Source organism: Echiichthys vipera (assembly GCF_963691815.1).
Source record: "Echiichthys vipera genome assembly, chromosome: 9".
Lineage (NCBI taxonomy): Eukaryota > Metazoa > Chordata > Actinopteri > Perciformes > Trachinidae > Echiichthys > Echiichthys vipera.
In genome coordinates, this window is record NC_139834.1 from 10,878,770 (window position 1) to 10,899,769 (window position 21,000).

At 40.8% G+C, this 21,000-nt stretch overlaps 1 protein-coding gene across 2 annotated transcripts in view; it reads left to right on the forward strand.

Annotated features, from left to right (window-relative positions):
- scube3 (signal peptide, CUB domain, EGF-like 3) overlaps positions 1-21,000 on the forward strand; it is an 83,960-nt gene that overhangs the window by 33,131 nt on the left and 29,829 nt on the right. For both annotated transcript variants that reach the window (XM_083920065.1, XM_083920066.1), the window contains exons 5-6: positions 18,155-18,301; positions 20,692-20,808. In XM_083920065.1, coding sequence (XP_083776191.1) covers positions 18,155-18,301; positions 20,692-20,808 — 264 coding nt within the window. The remainder of the gene's footprint in view (positions 1-18,154; positions 18,302-20,691; positions 20,809-21,000) is intronic.

A 21,000-nucleotide genomic window follows, 5' to 3' on the forward strand; every position in this document is an offset into this window, starting at 1 on the left:
CTCCTTTATGGATCTCCAAGAGCAGGACTTCAGTCGGACATGTGAGGCAGAACACGGAGCCTTGTATGGTAATATTGGGGTGTTACTTATGCGTATTTACAAATCTTGAATAAGCGTTAATTTACGCACAGGTGCATTCATCATCCTTACCTGGATCCTGGATTTACACAGTTCTCTGAAAGGAGCGCTTGCTGAATCTGACGTGGCACACTCTTATGGGGACCCCACAAGAAAAAAAGTCAGAGAAAGTTAATGTACGGCACAAGGCCTAATGTATAGACTCGAGCATAAATAGTCCCTCGCAGTCATCAATTATGACCAACTGTTATGACTCCTCCCTCTGCCTGTATTTTCTTATTTTTGCTGAGTTCTGGACATTTCTGGGCGTCAAGCTCTAGAAAAACGTAAAAAGCCGGTGCCAGACTGTAAACACACATCCAAAAGGAAGCTACAAATATGGCGGACCCAGTGCCGAAAAATACCCTGACAAGTAGAGCGAGGCGAAACTAATCTGACTCCGCCATTGGGATTGATTCGCATAATTTGCATTTACTCTGCATATCCATCTGGAAACTCTCATTTGGAAATCTTTTGAGACGGGTAATAATACTGGTTGCTGATTGGATAAACTACCTATCACCAACATACAGGCCAAATCAACCAGATCAGATCAGATAAGATCAATGAAGTGTATCACTTGCTACAACAGCGTCGAGGCAGAGTTCAGAAAGAAACATGTCGGTAAAGGATATTTTCCGTTTGTATAACGTGAATTTAAGGATAAAAGACACAATTTCAGGTGCCCGATCCATATTACAACAGAAGGATCCAAGAGAAAAAAGCGTAAGCGAGCGGCTCGCTCAGTAGCTGTGCTCATCTCATCCGTGGAAGCCGCCATGTTGATTACACTGAACAGTTGCTTCTCGTTGCGTCACACCTCAAAACCAACACTGATTGGTTCGGTTGCTTGGCTAACTTCTCAAAATTTTCTCTGCCACACGTTACCAGACTGATCTGCGAGTAAAATACAATGAAGCTCGCGAGGCTAAAGCAAAACCCCAAGTGGACACAACAAGTGAATCTGGGATTGGCTTACACCTGCTGGTGAGCACTGGAACCCTTGTTGAATGTTATGTTTACAAACCGCAACAGACAAATCCTACTCCTTCTGCCTTTAGTAACATCTGAATGATGATGCAGTTGAATCTTCATGTAACATGCAGATGTTCAGGTCCAGACATTTTTGAGAAATGTGATGAGTTGTGCAGATTTAAACTGAGAGTGGGATCGGCTCTAACAGGCCTAAATGACAGGTGAGCAAAGGTAGGTGTCTCCAGTCTGGGGGGAATAAAAAAAATCCTAGAAGAATGGGGATAAATCTCTTTTTGTTTTCCTCCCACCCTTTCAAATTGAACCAATCTAGTGCTTGGCAGCATTTTAAGGTATTGGTGGTATGAGAGTGGCCTTCGGGGGACTGTGAGCAGAGAAAACAATTAAGGGTATAGCCTGGGGCAGACACACCTCTTGTTTATAGAGCATTCCTGTGGGATGGAGACGTGACAGGAGAAGGTACAGAGCCAACCTGCTCTGAGGCTTACTCATCAGACACAGGAGCACTGACATGCATACATTTATAACGTCATTTAAAACAAAGTAAACTCTAAGGAAAATGTCTCTGTTATGCATATCGTCTTGTAGCAGATAAAGAAGATTTATTTAGACTATTTCACAAGTCCATGAAACAACAGCACAGTGGTTGTAGTTTGTAACAGATCCACTAGCAAAAAACAATATATTAAAAAAAAAACACTGTGTGCATGTATGGCTGTCCTTCACCTTTCTCAAGAAACGTTTATCCAAGCACTATAGTACTATCACTTGAGAACACTAAATAAAATGTACTACAATTACAATTATTAGAGCCCTGACAAAATAAGTCAAACAGACACAGCTGGTCTCTTAACAATTATTAAATTTAATTTCAGTTCAGGTTTAAAAGCAGATATTTAAGTAATTGGGGATTTGTGTAAATAAATATCCTTAGTTGTGTCCCCTGTGCTGTTCTGTGTTGTGCTGTTTCTCTGCTTGTTGTTTGTCACAGTGTTCATGTTGCATGGCGTGTCCTGCCTCCCTTCTTTGCTTGGTAGATTTCTCCACAGGTCAGGAAAGCCACATCAGAGTAAAAGGAACAGCTGTTATCACTATCACAAACACGGTTGTTCAACGAGTAATTATCCAGCTGTCTACATATTCCTCGGCTCCGCCAGTTTGGGCTCTGGGACTGTGCTGTAGATCTTTTGGTTCCTGGGGTTTGCTGCACTTTCAGAAAGCCCTGACAGCATGTACAGCAGGCTCTGAGCGTCTCTTCATCTCGTGCTGGGAGTCATTAGACGGTGATGTTCCTTAGTCCCCTGGATGGTGAACCGAGGATCTTGGAAGTCTGGTTTATGAGATCAGTCTGGCCTAGTGAACTGTCAATGTTTACATTTCATAAACGCAGTGTTTTTTGAGTGGAGTGAAAAGCTGGATCATGTGTTTCAAAGCACTACTACTATATCTGTCAGAAGCAGACTGTGTGCACCGGTCCAGTCCTGCCAATCTCCCCCTGTCTCTCTTTCACTTCCTCTCTCTTTCTTTCTTGATAAATGCCTTCAGTTCCTATTAATCTTCCATTTTCATATTAAATGTGTCTTTATTGCTTCCAGATGAGACCTATTTAGATCAAGAGATTAAAGCTGCCATAAATCTACAAACTTCCTTCACTCATCAGATAGCCGCTCTGTCATTGTTTCATTATTTTTGAAAGACTAACAGACAGAACAACTACTCATCTGCTTATTATTACTGCTCTTATTAAAACAGTGTGTGTCTGGGGGGAAATGGAAGTAGTGAGGAAGTGGCTCACCAAGTTATTGGACAATAACCCTGCAGAAATGCTGCAAATATCACTTTCCTTGCGTACTGAAAAAAATATGCGTGTGGCTCAGGGGAAAAAAAGATCATTGAGAAAATTAAAACTGATCTAATCTCCCCGTCCAAGGCGGTTTAGATGCAACCCTCCGTCCATTCTGCAAAGGCTCCTCTTTGAGAGCAAAGCCTGGGGTGTAGTTTGCTCATGAACTTTATTGTTCTCATTAAAAAGACATCAGCTTTCCACCTCTTTCATTAATGGGTCAGGTGTTCCCTGGGCAACTTCTGTGAGTCCTTCTGTGGACATTGGAGAGCTGGTCACTGCAGTCTAAGTCTGTTTCCCCTGCTGGTAGGAAGCCCTTGTTAGCAGTGAGCCTGTGCCAATTAGGCAGCAGGGGTCTGCCAGCCTCTCAGCTAATGACAAGGCTGCTGCTGGCCTGTCTCTTATTAGACCTGCCCCTTCCCCCCCTGAGCAGGAATAACTCCGGCCAAATGAAGGCTCCATCGTCTAGCTGGCCAAAATGAAACAGTTCATTTATTCTCCCCAAACATTTCTCCCAGTCAAGAAATAAAGCCTTTGAAAGGCCAGCCAAGGTGCTTAGTGGTTGATAGGAATGCCATTTAGGTCAAAAAGGGTTCCACTGCTTTGCGTTTGATTTATTGTCTCTTTTATATAGGACGATAACGGGGAAGTACTTTATGTGCGTGAGACGGAATCCAGCGCATTGGAATTCTGGAATTTCAGGTTCAGTTAACCCACACATCCATAATTTTAGTCCTGTACATTTCTAAATATCCGCTAGGGCAATTACCTCAAGTGTGCACTGATGGGCTGTTATTTAAGTCACGTATTGTAACTTGTATTCAGTCCTATTGTATCGAGCTCAAAATACACAAAATCTGATTATATGACATGAAATTTTAACCTTCAGTGCTGCAGGATTCCTTGTGAGACAGTATATCTGAACACGTTGAGCAAGTTAAAGTTCCCATTTAATGCTCTTTCTCAGTTTCATACTTGTATTTTGGGTTTCTTCCAGAACATGTTGACATGCTTTAATCTTATAAAAGAAACCACATCCATCTGTCTGAATAAACCTGTATTCACCCTCTGTTTGAAATCCTCCGTTTTAGTGCCCGTCTCTTTAAGCCACCCTCCCAAAAAAGCCCAGTCTGCTCTGATTGTTCAGCGTTTTCCGATTTTAACGCGTTTGCACTTCTGGCTCCTGTCAGGAATTCTGTATGGTTTTGATGTCAAAAATATATTTTTATACATCACAACCGTACAGAATTCCTGGCGGTCCGTTTGATGGCTCAGTTTCTGAATACGGCCTTTGTATTTCTCTGTGGATCGAGCGTTTGGATACTTTCATAGTATTCATATAGCATCTCAACCTGCTTTATAATCAAGAGACGTGTAATCTCACTTTTTACAATTTGTGAATTTTAAATGAGACGCAGCTTTTAATGAGAAGTTGAGTCTTCTGGATCCGTCACTCTGCCAGTCAATATGGCATAAGTGTGGCTGGTATTGTTTAGAAATCTGTTGAATTCAAATTCAAATTCAAAATTTTTTTATTTGTCCCCGGGGGGCAATTCAGGGCACACAGAGCAGCAAATAACGACAGTGCAACTATACAAAAACATTTTAACCTAACACAAGAATAAAGTGTGAGAGAAGAATAAGTGTCAGGATGTTAGTGTGTTAGTACAGGTTAGAATAAGTGTCAGGATGTTAGTGTGTTAGTACAGGTAGAATAAGTGTCAGGATGTTAGTGTGTTAGTACAGGTTAGAATAAGTGTCAGGATGTTAGTGTGTTAGTACAGGTTAGAATAAGTGTCAGGATGTTAGTGTGTTAGTACAGGTTAGAATAAGTGTCAGGATGTTATAGTGTTAGTACAGGTTAGAATAAGTGTCAGGATGTTAGTGTGTTAGTACAGGTTAGAATAAGTGTCAGGATGTTAGTGTGTTAGTACAGGTAGAATAAGTGTCAGGATGTTAGTGTGTTAGTACAGGTTAGAATAAGTGTCAGGATGTTAGTGTGTTAGTACAGGTAGAATAAGTGTCAGGATGTTAGTGTGTTAGTACAGGTTAGAATAAGTGTCAGGATGTTAGTGTGTTAGTACAGGTTAGAATAAGTGTCAGGATGTTAGTGTGTTAGTACAGGTTAGAATAAGTGTCAGGATGTTAGTGTGTTAGTACAGGTTAGAATAAGTGTCAGGATGTTATAGTGTTAGTACAGGTTAGAATAAGTGTCAGGATGTTAGTGTGTTAGTACAGGTTAGAATAAGTGTCAGGATGTTAGTGTGTTAGTACAGTTAGAATAAGTGTCAGGATGTTAGTGTGTTAGTACAGGTTAGAACAAGTGTCAGGATGTTAGTGTGTTAGTACAGGTAGAATAAGTGTCAGGATGTTAGTGTGTTAGTACAGGTAGAATAAGTGTCAGGATGTTAGTGTGTTAGTACAGGTTAGAATAAGTGTCAGGATGTTAGTGTGTTAGTACAGGTAGAATAAGTGTCAGGATGTTAGTGTGTTAGTACAGGTTAGAACAAGTGTCAGGATGTTAGTGTGTTAGTACAGGTAGAATAAGTGTCAGGATGTTAGTGTGTTAGTACAGGTAGAATAAGTGTCAGGATGTTAGTGTGTTAGTACAGGTAGAGTAAGTGTCAGGATGTTAGTGTGTTAGTACAGGTAGAATAAGTGTCAGGATGTTAGTGTGTTAGTACAGGTTAGAACAAGTGTCAGGATGTTAGTGTGTTAGTACAGGTAGAATAAGTGTCAGGATGTTAGTGTGTTAGTACAGGTAGAGTAAGTGTCAGGATGTTAGTGTGTTAGTACAGTTAGAATAAGTGTCAGGATGTTAGTGTGTTAGTACAGTTAGAATAAGTGTCAGGATGTTAGTGTGTTAGTACAGGTTAGAATAAGTGTCAGGATGTTAGTGTGTTAGTACAGGTAGAATAAGTGTCAGGATGTTAGTGTGTTAGTACAGGTTAGAATAAGTGTCAGGATGTTAGTGTGTTAGTACAGGTAGAATAAGTGTCAGGATGTTAGTGTGTTAGTACAGGTTAGAATAAGTGTCAGGATGTTAGTGTGTTAGTACAGGTTAGAATAAGTGTCAGGATGTTAGTGTGTTAGTACAGGTAGAATAAGTGTCAAGATGTTAGTGTGTTAGTACAGGTACAATAAGTGTCAGGATGTTAGTGTGTTAGTACAGGTAGAATAAGTGTCAGGATGTTAGTGTGTTAGTACAGGTAGAATAAGTGTCAGGATGTTAGTGTGTTAGTACAGGTAGAGTAAGTGTCAGGATGTTAGTGTGTTAGTACAGGTTAGAATAAGTGTCAGGATGTTAGTGTGTTAGTACAGGTAGAATAAGTGTCAGGATGTTAGTGTGTTAGTACAGGTTAGAATAAGTGTCAGGATGTTAGTGTGTTAGTACAGGTAGAATAAGTGTCAGGATGTTAGTGTGTTAGTACAGGTTAGTATAAGTGTCAGGATGTTAGTGCGTTAGTACAGGTAGAATAAGTGTCAGGATGTTAGTGTGTTAGTACAGGTAGAATAAGTGTCAGGATGTTAGTGTGTTAGTACAGGTTAGTATAAGTGTCAGGATGTTAGTGTGTTAGTACAGGTAGAATAAGTGTCAGGATGTTAGTGTGTTAGTACAGGTTAGTATAAGTGTCAGGATGTTAGTGCGTTAGTACAGGTATAGTAAGTGTCAGGATGTTAGTGTGTTAGTACAGGTAGAATAAGTGTCAGGATGTTAGTGTGTTAGTACAGGTAGAATAAGTGTCAGGATGTTAGTGTGTTAGTACAGGTAGAATAAGTGTCAGGATGTTAGTGTGTTAGTACAGGTTAGAATAAGTGTCAGGATGTTAGTGCGTTAGTACAGGTAGAATAAGTGTCAGGATGTTAGTGTGTTAGTACAGGTAGAATAAGTGTCAGGATGTTAGTGTGTTAGTACAGGTTAGTATAAGTGTCAGGATGTTAGTGTGTTAGTACAGGTAGAATAAGTGTCAGGATGTTAGTGTGTTAGTACAGGTTAGTATAAGTGTCAGGATGTTAGTGCGTTAGTACAGGTATAGTAAGTGTCAGGATGTTAGTCTGTTAGTACAGGTTAGAATAAGTGTCAGGATGTTAGTGTGTTAGTACAGGTAGAATAAGTGTCAGGATGTTAGTGTGTTAGTACAGGTTAGAATAAGTGTCAGGATGTTAGTGTGTTAGTACAGGTAGAATAAGTGTCAGGATGTTAGTGTGTTAGTACAGGTTAGTATAAGTGTCAGGATGTTAGTGCGTTAGTACAGGTAGAATAAGTGTCAGGATGTTAGTGTGTTAGTACAGGTAGAATAAGTGTCAGGATGTTAGTGTGTTAGTACAGGTTAGTATAAGTGTCAGGATGTTAGTGTGTTAGTACAGGTAGAATAAGTGTCAGGATGTTAGTGTGTTAGTACAGGTTAGTATAAGTGTCAGGATGTTAGTGCGTTAGTACAGGTATAGTAAGTGTCAGGATGTTAGTGTGTTAGTACAGGTAGAATAAGTGTCAGGATGTTAGTGTGTTAGTACAGGTAGAATAAGTGTCAGGATGTTAGTGTGTTAGTACAGGTAGAATAAGTGTCAGGATGTTAGTGTGTTAGTACAGGTTAGAATAAGTGTCAGGATGTTAGTGCGTTAGTACAGGTAGAATAAGTGTCAGGATGTTAGTGTGTTAGTACAGGTAGAATAAGTGTCAGGATGTTAGTGTGTTAGTACAGGTTAGTATAAGTGTCAGGATGTTAGTGTGTTAGTACAGGTAGAATAAGTGTCAGGATGTTAGTGTGTTAGTACAGGTTAGTATAAGTGTCAGGATGTTAGTGCGTTAGTACAGGTATAGTAAGTGTCAGGATGTTAGTCTGTTAGTACAGGTTAGAATAAGTGTCAGGATGTTAGTGTGTTAGTACAGGTTAGAATAAGTGTCAGGATGTTAGTGTGTTAGTACAGGTTAGAATAAGTGTCAGGATGTTAGTGTGTTAGTACAGGTAGAATAAGTGTCAAGATGTTAGTGTGTTAGTACAGGTACAATAAGTGTCAGGATGTTAGTGTGTTAGTACAGGTAGAATAAGTGTCAGGATGTTAGTGTGTTAGTACAGGTAGAATAAGTGTCAGGATGTTAGTGTGTTAGTACAGGTAGAGTAAGTGTCAGGATGTTAGTGTGTTAGTACAGGTTAGAATAAGTGTCAGGATGTTAGTGTGTTAGTACAGGTAGAATAAGTGTCAGGATGTTAGTGTGTTAGTACAGGTTAGAATAAGTGTCAGGATGTTAGTGTGTTAGTACAGGTAGAATAAGTGTCAGGATGTTAGTGTGTTAGTACAGGTTAGTATAAGTGTCAGGATGTTAGTGCGTTAGTACAGGTAGAATAAGTGTCAGGATGTTAGTGTGTTAGTACAGGTAGAATAAGTGTCAGGATGTTAGTGTGTTAGTACAGGTTAGTATAAGTGTCAGGATGTTAGTGTGTTAGTACAGGTAGAATAAGTGTCAGGATGTTAGTGTGTTAGTACAGGTTAGTATAAGTGTCAGGATGTTAGTGCGTTAGTACAGGTATAGTAAGTGTCAGGATGTTAGTGTGTTAGTACAGGTAGAATAAGTGTCAGGATGTTAGTGTGTTAGTACAGGTAGAATAAGTGTCAGGATGTTAGTGTGTTAGTACAGGTAGAATAAGTGTCAGGATGTTAGTGTGTTAGTACAGGTTAGAATAAGTGTCAGGATGTTAGTGCGTTAGTACAGGTAGAATAAGTGTCAGGATGTTAGTGTGTTAGTACAGGTAGAATAAGTGTCAGGATGTTAGTGTGTTAGTACAGGTTAGTATAAGTGTCAGGATGTTAGTGTGTTAGTACAGGTAGAATAAGTGTCAGGATGTTAGTGTGTTAGTACAGGTTAGTATAAGTGTCAGGATGTTAGTGCGTTAGTACAGGTATAGTAAGTGTCAGGATGTTAGTCTGTTAGTACAGGTTAGAATAAGTGTCAGGATGTTAGTGTGTTAGTACAGGTAGAATAAGTGTCAGGATGTTAGTGTGTTAGTACAGGTTAGAATAAGTGTCAGGATGTTAGTGTGTTAGTACAGGTAGAATAAGTGTCAGGATGTTAGTGTGTTAGTACAGGTTAGTATAAGTGTCAGGATGTTAGTGCGTTAGTACAGGTAGAATAAGTGTCAGGATGTTAGTGTGTTAGTACAGGTAGAATAAGTGTCAGGATGTTAGTGTGTTAGTACAGGTTAGTATAAGTGTCAGGATGTTAGTGTGTTAGTACAGGTAGAATAAGTGTCAGGATGTTAGTGTGTTAGTACAGGTTAGTATAAGTGTCAGGATGTTAGTGCGTTAGTACAGGTATAGTAAGTGTCAGGATGTTAGTGTGTTAGTACAGGTAGAATAAGTGTCAGGATGTTAGTGTGTTAGTACAGGTAGAATAAGTGTCAGGATGTTAGTGTGTTAGTACAGGTAGAATAAGTGTCAGGATGTTAGTGTGTTAGTACAGGTTAGAATAAGTGTCAGGATGTTAGTGCGTTAGTACAGGTAGAATAAGTGTCAGGATGTTAGTGTGTTAGTACAGGTAGAATAAGTGTCAGGATGTTAGTGTGTTAGTACAGGTTAGTATAAGTGTCAGGATGTTAGTGTGTTAGTACAGGTAGAATAAGTGTCAGGATGTTAGTGTGTTAGTACAGGTTAGTATAAGTGTCAGGATGTTAGTGCGTTAGTACAGGTATAGTAAGTGTCAGGATGTTAGTCTGTTAGTACAGGTTAGAATAAGTGTCAGGATGTTAGTGTGTTAGTACAGGTTAGAATAAGTGTCAGGATGTTAGTGTGTTAGTACAGGTTAGAATACGTGTCAGGATGTTAGTGTGTTAGTACAGGTAGAATAAGTGTCAGGATGTTAGTGTGTTAGTACAGGTTAGAATAAGTGTCAGGATGTTAGTGTGTTAGTACAGGTTAGAATAAGTGTCAGGATGTTAGTGTGTTAGTACAGGTAGAATAAGTGTCAGGATGTTAGTGTGTTAGTACAGGTTAGATACAGAGAACATCGTCGGCGTGAGATGTAGAGAGACATGCGTGTATCAGATGTAAGCAGACATGTGAACGGGTGTATAAGATGTAAACACGCAGTAGACTGTTAAAACAGGTATGAACAGAACTGTAGTGCAGAAAGATATAAGTGGACAGTGATCGGATTCAGATGTGGTCAGACATGATACATGTGTGTAATGAGCAGACGTAAACAGAACTATAGTGCAGTAATAGAGTATAAATATAATATATAACTATAAGCTAAATAATAAAGTGATAGTGGTGCATGGCAGGAAAACAGCAGTCTAAGTATATGCTAGCTCTGTGTAACAGATGAATACTGAAAAATAAAGTGACCGAATCGTATCAAGGGGTCTGAAAGTTGCCAGCATGATGGTAACATGGCAGTGTTTGTAGCTGTATTTTGATTACAAGAGCCCCTAAGGCTTTACTGTCACCTTTCACTGCTAGAAGAAATCTGTTGATATTCAACTGCACAATGGAACACAATGTTCCATTTGATGTTAAAAACATCATGGTTGCCAAAACAGCGTTATTTTACCATATTAAAAAAACATAATAGAACAATTCTCCAAAATCCTCCAAAAACTGTCCTTTTTCATCTGTCACCTGACTGTGACTGCAAGAAATGCTCTTTTTCTCTACAGTAGGCCTCAACTTTCCAGGAAATGTTTACTTTGTCAATGAAAACCTCTTCCTGTGTTTACAACTTTCATTAGCTTCCCAAAGGGGTCGTTAGCCCTTGTGCAGACAATCTCTTCTGTCTCTCTCACTTGCTCGCTCTCTCTCTCTCTCAAATTCAAATATGAATAAAATTGACATGATAGACATAGTCATACTATACACACAAAGCACACAACTCAGTCAATTTCAATTGAATCCTGCTGCAGGCACATTCGTACATGTTCTGTTATGACATTTAGATGCAGACCGTGGCATGTTGACTTCAGGATATGCGTTTTCTGTGCTGGCCAGAACTGCAGCAGAGCAGTGTAAGGAATTTTTCAATAAATGTGATCATATCCATATAAAATGTTCGCATCATATTCTCAGTTAGTTTTGCTCTCCGGCCATCACATTCTTCTGGTATGAAATCAGGCATTAAACCCTGTTTTATTGATGTTTTGTTCTTATCGTAAACGGATAAAAGAACCTACTTTTGTAGAGTGTAACATCCATTTAGCAGACTGTTGGCACATTTTAATTTTATGAAGTAATGAGCTGCTAAAAGCTTCTATCATTTCAGTGATGCAGTTTTTATACTGAAACCTCAAATATATAACTGTTTGTATTTGCGAAAGGATTTGTTTTAATGGGCTTTTGCGTATGTTCATGTCTTGTGCTGTGTGGACGTCCCACTGTGCAGAAGCCGACACAGTTCTTACATCTTCCCCCTGTTGGTTCTCAGCAGGCCTGCCTGCCTGTCTGTGCATTGGCCACAGAACTGTTTTTACAAGTGCAGAAGTCACTGCTCCATTGCTCTGCAGCCCAACCGTATAACCAGGCTCTTTTCCTATTCTAGGGAAGTGGAGCGAAGGGAACGCCCCATGCTCCCATTGCTACCTATTAAGTCTCTCCCGTAAGTCCAGCAGCAGAGACGAAGACACATATGGGATACTTTGCTGTCCCTCTTGTCTTTCTCTGTCCATCCCTAATCTTTATTTCTCTCTCTGTGGCTTTTTCCTACATTATCTTCCCTCATCTCCCCTCTTTGTCCAGACTTTACCGAGCGCCCCACCTTCTCCCCAACCCTTGAACAAATATACATCAGTGGCTTGGGCTTTAGCAAATGTTGGCTGCCTTGCCACTGAATTCTCCATACCTCATTTGAGACGGGCATCCCTTTTCCTTGTGGGTTTGTTGAAGGCCATCTCTAAGCCGGCCAGCCCAGCATGCTGCTGCGGACTGCCTGAGTGCCAGTGGGGTTTTTCCACTAACACTCGGCTGTCATGATTTTAACTAGAGGGCCAGACTGAGTTCTGCGGAGACAGATGCCTTCTTCAGATGCCTCTCTGTTTTGATTTTTGAAAAGAATGCGTCTCTGTAATAACATACTGCGTCTTAAATCTTTTGTTTGTCTTAAATAAAGTAAGCTCTGTTCTGCTGTGCTGTGCTGTCCTGTGCTGCACTGCTAGGTTGTCTGTTCTGTTGGGAGGATGCCTGGCTCCTTTGGGACAGCACAGTGAGGTGACCTTGATAGGATAAGAGGAGGAGTGAAGGCGAGATCCCCAGCAGGTGCTACACAACTGTCTGTGACACAGATGGGCAGACTCACACAAATGCGCTTTCAAGCTGCATACATTATGCAAATACACAGGCATGTCAATGCATACACATACATTAATGCAAGTTTCCTACTGTATTCATGTCTTTTTCTCTTTCTTTTTTTTTTTACCAGCAGAGCTCACTCTCAGTTTTACACCGGTGTAGAAATATATGCCTGGCTTGTATCGGAGCATATGGTAACTGCATGTGCTTTGTTTCAATCCCATAAGAACAATATACCAATAAAAGTTGTGCATTAAACACTTTAGCAGTGACATCTATCCGTCCAGAAATCTTTCTGCTGTCTTTTAAATCCCCTAGTTGTTTATGCTTTTCAGTGGCTCCTCTCTGAGAAAAGAGAGTGAAAAAGCAGCATCAAAGAGGCCTTGGGGAGCTGGAAAAAAATCAGCGCTCGCACAACAGACCAGACAGTAGCACTTGGGTGGATTCTCTCTGCTCTCTATGAATGGAGTCAGTGGGGAAGAGTTACTTCCTTGACCAGCTGACTGCCCTGTTGCTCTGTTTGACCATCTGCGTCGTAGCTAAGTCCAACCCAACCCAACCCAACCCAGTTCAGCTCCTTTCCCATTCTCCTTTTCATGCGCTGACATTTTTATCCTCCTATTAAAACTTTTAAGGGCCCATTATCTAAGAGGAAGGAATGTTGCTTTAATAGTGTGGTGGCTCCATGCTTAGGCCCCTTCTTTTCACTTCGTAACCAACCAACACTAGCTAGCTGCTTAATGTTCTCCAGCCAGCGTTGAGCAAAGAAGGGACCGTCTCCCCTCTGAGACGTATGACAGCAGCTCAACATGGACCGCGAGCCCTCTTTTCACTGCCCTAAGCACTCAGAGCAGACTATAAACCCTTGGCATGCCTTCCACTACTTCAGCCCCATTGTTTCAGTCTCTCCACTAAATGATTTTCAGGTTTAAGAGAACTTGCAGCGCTGTAGTGAAGAACTTGTGGCCTCCTTGGATCTTTTGTTCAAGCATCTTGTTCGTCTGCATCTTAGCTAAAGCACCCATGTTAACTTTTTTTTCTCTTTTGGCAGTCCCACATGTGATGTTAAAACTCATACCCTGCTGTTGAAAGTTTACTGTTTGTTTTCTTAGTAGGTAGGTTTTAGCTAAGGAAGGACAGTCATGCAGAGCCCGAAGCTCATGTATCAATGATACAGATGTTTGACTGTGTCAGAAAATGTGTTTTCAGTAGATTTTTTTTCAGTGTAGTGAGAGCTGTTCTAAGAGTCCTGAAAAAATAGCTCGTCCATTCGTTGCTCACAAGCAAGTTTAAATTGCCAGAGCCACTGGCTGAGATAGTGATTTGAGCTCCATCAATCTCTCCACACAGCTATCCATTTAGACTGACTTGCCCACAGAAGACGCTATCATCACTAAATCCTTATGTACCTTTGCTTTTTCTTTTGTTGCCCTGACCTGCTGCTTTTCAGAAAGGTGTCTATGTGATGTGACCTGCGCTAAATGCAATGTCCTGCAGGCACTGTGGCAGATCTCCAATATTAAATTGAAGTCCCATTGATCCCCGGTGAACACACAAATTGATTCTGCTTCAAGAGCTCGAAAAAATAATTTACTGTGCTCCTTTTATCCCCAAGGAGCATGGTGTTGTTTCTTTGGTAAGAATAGGAAAAGTAAGCACTGGAAATTTAGCGTTCTCTACAAGACTTTAGTGGGTCACATATTGAGTGCTGAAAATGAGAAAATAAGTCTTTTCTGCCTTCATACTCCTAGTAGGCATTCGTACCACGACGAGGCAATCATTTTGAATAGGAGTAGTGCATTTAGGCTGAAAAAATAAATGCAACAGCCTACGGTGAAAAGGTTTAGACGAATTTGACTTTGGACAAAAGCAACCCGACAAAACGCTGCAGTGGCCCTTCATGTAACCTGTGGTCAAACTTGTCAGTTGTCTGTTTTGAGGTGTCGTTTAAATGTCCCGTACAGTAAACAGTAAACATCCCTGCTTCTATCACTGCCACAAGAGAGTTTTAAAAAACTAAGGCGGTAAAAAATCGAAACCCAAGCACTTAACTGCTCGGGAGTTTGTGTTACAGCTGATTGTTTCCTGCAACAAGCCAATAGAAAGCACAAAGCTTAGTCTCTCGTTTTTAGTTTTATTTATTTTTTTCCACGGACTCCTTTTGTTGTGCTGTTGGGTCTTGGAGCTGCAGCATTTGTTCATGTACAAACTGAAACCTACATTGTACATTTACTACCACTTAACAACTTAACTGCTCATTTGTTCTCTGCTGTGATAGCTATCGCTCTCTTGCTCAACCTCGCTGTATTGAGCTGTTCTTTATAGGGGCGTCCCAACTCTTACAACATGGTAGCCTGCCAGAACTTCCTGTCAATGTTCTGAAAGTCCAAACCATCCAAACAATGCTTTCACACTAGAAATGAGTCAAGGATTCTAAATCGACTTTGTGATTGAGAGGATGATTTTTTTTTTTTTTTGCCAAAGTAAGAACTATTGTATTTATTTATTTCATATGAGATATTTCTGTTTTGTTTTGATCGAAAAAGGTGATCTACGTTCTTCCAAGCACCAATCAGGATTGAGCAACGTTTAAATCAGAATCTTATGGCGGTTAGTGGGTTGTTGAGCGGAGTTTTTGACTGTTAAACTCTTGATAAATGAATAATAACTTGTTTTGTTTTTACTTTGATTGTTTCTTATTTAGCCATTCATTTTGCTACAAAGGAAAATATATTTCAAGCCAAGGTGCAGGGGCTTTAATGATTATTTTGAGGATAAACACACAAAAAACTGGCAAATGAAAAATGCACCACATCACTCTTGGCATGCAATTAAATACTCTAGAAAGGCAATTGCTGTAAATATAATCATGTGATTTTTGGATATCTGGATCTGTTTAAGAAATAGTTTGACTTTTTGACTTTTTTAACCAGCTGTTCCGTAGTAACTGTTTATCCCTCTGGCAAAGTAATATCATATAGATTTTTTATAATTTCTGACCAATCCTATATGTCTCGCTTAAACTATTGGCTACACTGCCTCTATGATTTCTGTTGGTGCTGCTCAGTGTCGTCAGTATCCATAATCTTTTTTTTAAATAATGCACAAATATGGGCGAAATGAGCACATACGGAAGGCTTTGTCGGTATCTTTATACATATCTAACATTGAGGATAAATTATATTTTAAGATCTCCAATTAACATTCTCATTTGAACGTGTGAAACAACACTGTGGTTTTATTGCAATGCTTTTTTCATGGATTAAGCAAACAAAATCTTTACGCTAAGATAAATTAGCCAGGAAAGTGGAAAGAAAGATATTAAACGTATTTCCCAAAATGTCGAACTATTCCTTTAACACAAAGGCTAATGTTGAGTGTAATGGGGAAAAATTTGATTATAGACTTCTGGCAGCAGTCTCACATCTTAGTGCTGGGTTTAGAGGTCACAACCTGTCCTGGTGAGGATAAAGTTGTGTCTCCCATGCAAAGGGAACACTCCCACTTCTTCTTCTTCTTAGTTAATCGCAGTGTTCCCTTTTTACCACAAGTGCAGTAGTTTGAGTTGCCTGTCTGTGTTGAGCTGTGTGAAAACCCATATTCGTTCGGGTCAGTCCTTCGGTAGCCGTTTAAAAAGGCTCCCTCTCAATTCCAAGACTTTGGACTATATTTTCTGACCAGTTCTGTGCATATTAAGCGACATGTGATACTTTCTATATATAGTTATGTTTTATGGGTCAGCAGATTGTTTTAGTGGATCGTAGCAAATATGATCCAGAGTTTTTTCCCTTTTCTCTCCTTAACTTTCCCATCCACCTCCTTATGGAAGGATTTTTTTCTTTCTGCTTCCCATCATTTACTAATGATAAAAACTGGAGGCCTTTGGCAGCCAACTAGAGGGAACTGCACATGGTGGATGATAGCTAGGCCTGGCCAGGAGAAAAGGGCCATTGTGTCAACACTTTGGCTTTTATTGGTCCTCAGAGGAATGAAGGCCCAGGTTCTGGCCCCAGTCCGACATTATATGTTATTGATGGATGGTTCTGTAGTATTTGGCGGGAGAGGGGCTGCATAAAAATAAAGGGAGAGTGAAGTGAGTTTTGGGATGTATAATACAACCTTGGTAAGTAATCTTTAGTCTTTTGGGGTTACTTAGATGGAAACTCAATCCTCTGTTAAGTTCATAGATGTCTGTTTCTTGCTCTGATCTCACATAGACACAAAGACAAGGAAAGGGACCACTGAATTCCATATCCTGCTTAAATATTCACATGACTCGCTGTGAAATTTGCAGCACATTACAACAGCTGCTCTCTTGATGCTCATTCATGATCACTTCACTCATTCCTGCCGTGCCTGTTTCTTTTTGCCTTCAGAGCTGAACCACTGGTCCATCTTCATGAATCATGGAGGGCTGTTGCTGCAGTTACAGTTGCGTCTCATAGTCCACCCTGTCTGCAACCACGACTAGAGCTCAGGAAGGAAAGTGTGAGAGGATTATATGTCCTAGTGACACTTGTTGACAGACTCAAAGTGATGTAAAGTATTTACCAGGAGGTCAGAATTGGCTATCAAACTTAGGTCCTCAGCTCCTTGAAGTTAAGAAAGACTCAGAAGTGGAAATGTGTATAAGGGCAGCTTGAGTTCTTGGCAGATCACATGGAAAACAAGAAGGCATAATTAAATGACTTTATGGTGGCAAGAGTTAAAGTACGTAAATAAGTAATTAAGCACAGAATGATGTGAGAACATGTTTCTGTCAAGCTGAGATAGTTTTCTCCTTGTAGCCCTCGAGGCAGGTACACAGAAACTATATGACGGCACGCGCTTTTCCAGACTGACACACAACATTTGAACTTTAGAGGAAGAGCGCACAAGGTTATATGAGCTTTACTAGGTGTTGACACTTCCACACACACATATGCAAATACTTGCATTCATGGCAAAAAAAAAGTTTGCTAATGAAGAAAGTTACACCTCCAAACACCCTTCATTGCGACAGCAGATTTAATGAGACATTAATGGAGATGTCTTCGTGCTCACTGCCTCCCTGTTCGCCAGAAGAGGAGGAAACAGTCAGAGAAAATCAGTTTTGTTTTTAATGAGCCAGAGTGCTGGAGTTTAACACTGCATCTGTAGCAGTGGCAGGATTTCACATCCTATGAGTCAAATATCAGTCTTCTTTCTGCGAATGCAGCTGTCTTATTTCAGCACGGAGAAAGGCTGAGGGAGCATAGATTCTGCTTGTGCAATTATTCATAACATGAGCGTCTCAAGTCATGGAAATGCGTGCTAGGTGTCTGTTCTCTCATGAACATGACCTCTTCATGAAGCATTTATACATCACACAGAAATTATCTTTTGTGTGCCATGCTTATAAAATAATTATGAAAGGCTTTCTTTTCCCAGTATCTTTATTTTGTGTAGGAGGTTTGTCACATTTTTACATAAATGCTACAACCTCGATGGCTCATTGAAATGTGTACTGACCCCTTATTGTAGTGCAATCCCCTTTGATCTCTGCAGGGAGAATTTAACCAAGGAGGGTTTTTTTTCTTTCTTTTCTTTATGGGGGATTACCTCAATTAAAATTACAGGTCTATGGGATCAGCTCCTGCTGGGAGTTTTATCCCTTCTGTAGGCAGCCTCCTTTTTATAGCCTGAACGGAGTGAGCATGTTCCAACAAGTTCTTGAATCTTTGTTAAGGGGTACTGGGCATGTCAGTCACCAGCAGTAGGCATATATGCGACTCAGGGTTTGGGAAGCGTGACAGGCATTTGAGCATTTTTTACTCCTCAGACCAGCTCTGTGACATCTAATTTAACTCAACTGAATAGTCTTTGGCTTTCAAATACTGCGCATAATCTGTAAAGGCAGTTAAGAGATAAATTCTCTCTCCACCTCTCTCCTTGTGTCTTTCACAGTGCAATCAGAAGGCGCAAAGGAGGGGCCCACCTGCATGGACAAGAATCACGGCTGTGCACACATCTGTAGGGAAACACAGAAGGGTGGCATCTCCTGTGAGTGTCGACCTGGATTCCAGCTTACACGTAACATGAAGGACTGCAAATGTAAGTCATGTCAACCTGAAGCATAGTGTCCCTCCGTGGAACACACACACACACACACACACACACACACACACACACACACACACACACACACACACACACACACACACACACACACACACACATATGCAAAGGTGATTGGGGTTGGAAACCTGCGGATGATGGATAATTGTACTCATTCCACAGATGCCTTCTAACATATCTGAAGTAGGCTACTGACATTTAAGTTACATTGCCAAGCCATGACTAATCTCATGAATAGTCCTCGTAAAGAAAAACATGTTTATCAAATAAGGAGCGATCATTTACACAACCAGGGCAAGTGTGGAGGTTACTCGAAGGGGACTGCTCTGATGGACAGCGCACACTTCCTGTTGCTGTGCAACGGAGATCATCCTGTCAGAGCTGGGGCCAGGGCTGATGGGGGATTTGTCTGTGTTTGGATAAGGATTGGAGAAGTGTTATTCTATAGTTTTTTTTCTGTGACAGCCCAGGAAAAGGGCAAAAGGCTCTGGGATGGTAGGGTGCAGACAGGATGGCGGTGGAAGCCTCGGCTCATTCATGCTCTTTTTCACTCTGTCATCAAAGGTGTGTTAGAGGTGCCACGGTTAATGCTCCCTTCGCCCGCCAGCAAATAAATGTATTTGCAGTTAAAGATTTGCAGACACGTACATATCTTGTACTGTTTGTAGGAAATCTAAATTAAATTTAAAAAATGAACTTAAAGTTTTTGCCCATTCAGCAGAAGTTAACTAAATTGGGAGGAATCTCTGTCCGATTTTCTCGACAACCGTTCACGCGATCCAGTACACATTGGGGGGGGGGGGGGCGAGCTCTTGTGGGGGTGCGAGCTCTTGTGATCCAAAGGACGTATTTATTAGTAGTTCCTCATGTGCACACTGCGTAGTGTATTGAGAGACACTGCCGAATGGCATGCTGGGTACAGCTCGCTCTCCAACGCTTGCTACAGTACATTCAAGAATGTAGATGTTATTGTAGCAAACTCAAAATATTTCAAGAATCTGCAATGTAACTTTCGGAATGAATGCTTTTGTTCCCAGAAGTAGCCTGGTCCCAAATAGCTAGCTGTTAACAAATGACTGAATAACATTTTGTTGTAGTCTCTGTGACATCACCCATAGGTTTCTGTAAAGCCTAAATGAAGCTCAAAGTGGGTGACTCCCAGTGGCTCCGGACGTCACCATCTTGGCAGTGCTTCACGTCGCCTAACTTCCGGCTATTACGAAAATGGGCCAAAAGGCGGAGCATGGTGGAGCTGAGGCAGGCTGAATAATGTCTATAGTGTCTGTTGGCCACCTGTGATGACACCCATCTGTTACTTAAAGCGCTCATGCCCTTAATGATGCAGAACTTTAATCCTTAAAACAGTTTAAATGGGTGAGTAAATTAAATGCCACCCCCTGTACAGTTCTCATGAACAGGGAGATTATCTATTGGGACCAAAACTGTTTATTTGTACCAGGCTCCGAACATTTGAGTTCTACTGTGAAGTTGGGCATTTTAACATGGGGGTCTACAGAGATTGACGTACTTTTGGAGCCAGCCTCAAGTGGCCATTCCCGGAACTGCAGTTTTTGGCACTTCTGCCTTGGCTTAATTTTTTATCCCCCGGAGTTTGCAGCTTGATTGCTAGGGACGCAACTATGTCATGGCAGATGTTCTGCTCAGGACCCAAGCAAGTGCTGTGTCGAGTGTGAAGTTGTTTGATGAGCGGTTCTAAAGAAAGCTGCAAGCAGCAATACCGGAGGCCAAGCAATCGCCTGATTTGAACGGTCACTTCAGCGGCTGGTGGAGAGTTTAAAAATGTGATTATGTGTAACTCTAGTGCAAAATTGAGTCTGGGGGGTGATGAATGAATAAAGTCATGAGACTGATAAATGTGATTAACATACTGTAGTTCACCAGTTGAGGTGAATATTAGGCAAATCAAGGCATGCCCTTATTCACATTATGATATACAGATGTTGACCTTAATCCAAGTCCAGCTTTTAAGTAGAAACAGTGCTATAGTCTCATTTAATTGTGTTTTTTATGTCTAAACAAGGGTTTTGCCGGTGTCATCTGTTGTAATTTGAGTTTTCAGCAGGCTGAGTTGTGTCTTTTGATATAGGAAGCTTTACATAGAGTACGTTTCCTTGAAGCTCTGGACTGAATGCAGTCTAAGCCTGCAATATTAACATCACAGAGCATGTGGCCCACAGGGAGTGTATATTATCCTGAAGTTCTAGCTGGGAACTTTTTGTTGCACGTTGCTCCCCTCTCTACATCCTAATTTTTTTGTCACCACTCTACTGTTAACTTCCATATTAAAAAAAGTGTGTATTATCCTGTGTGTGTACAGTTTATGTTAACTGTGTGCTCTCCGATAGTGACGTGTAACTACGGTAATGGGGGTTGCCAGCACATCTGTGAGGAGACAGACCATGGCCCCAAGTGTTCGTGCCACATGAAGTTCGTCCTGCACAGCGATGGAAAAACTTGTGTAGGTGAGTCATTTCACCCCGATACAACTACTAAGGGCAAGGAATAATGGCTTTTTAATGAGAAAATGTAGAAGTACGATTAACTCAGCTCCCGATTTCCGACAGCAAATTGAATTACCTTTTGAAATGAGCTTTATTGTGATAAAATGCAACAGACCTTGTTACAGTAGCTGTACACCTGAACCTTCTCTCTTG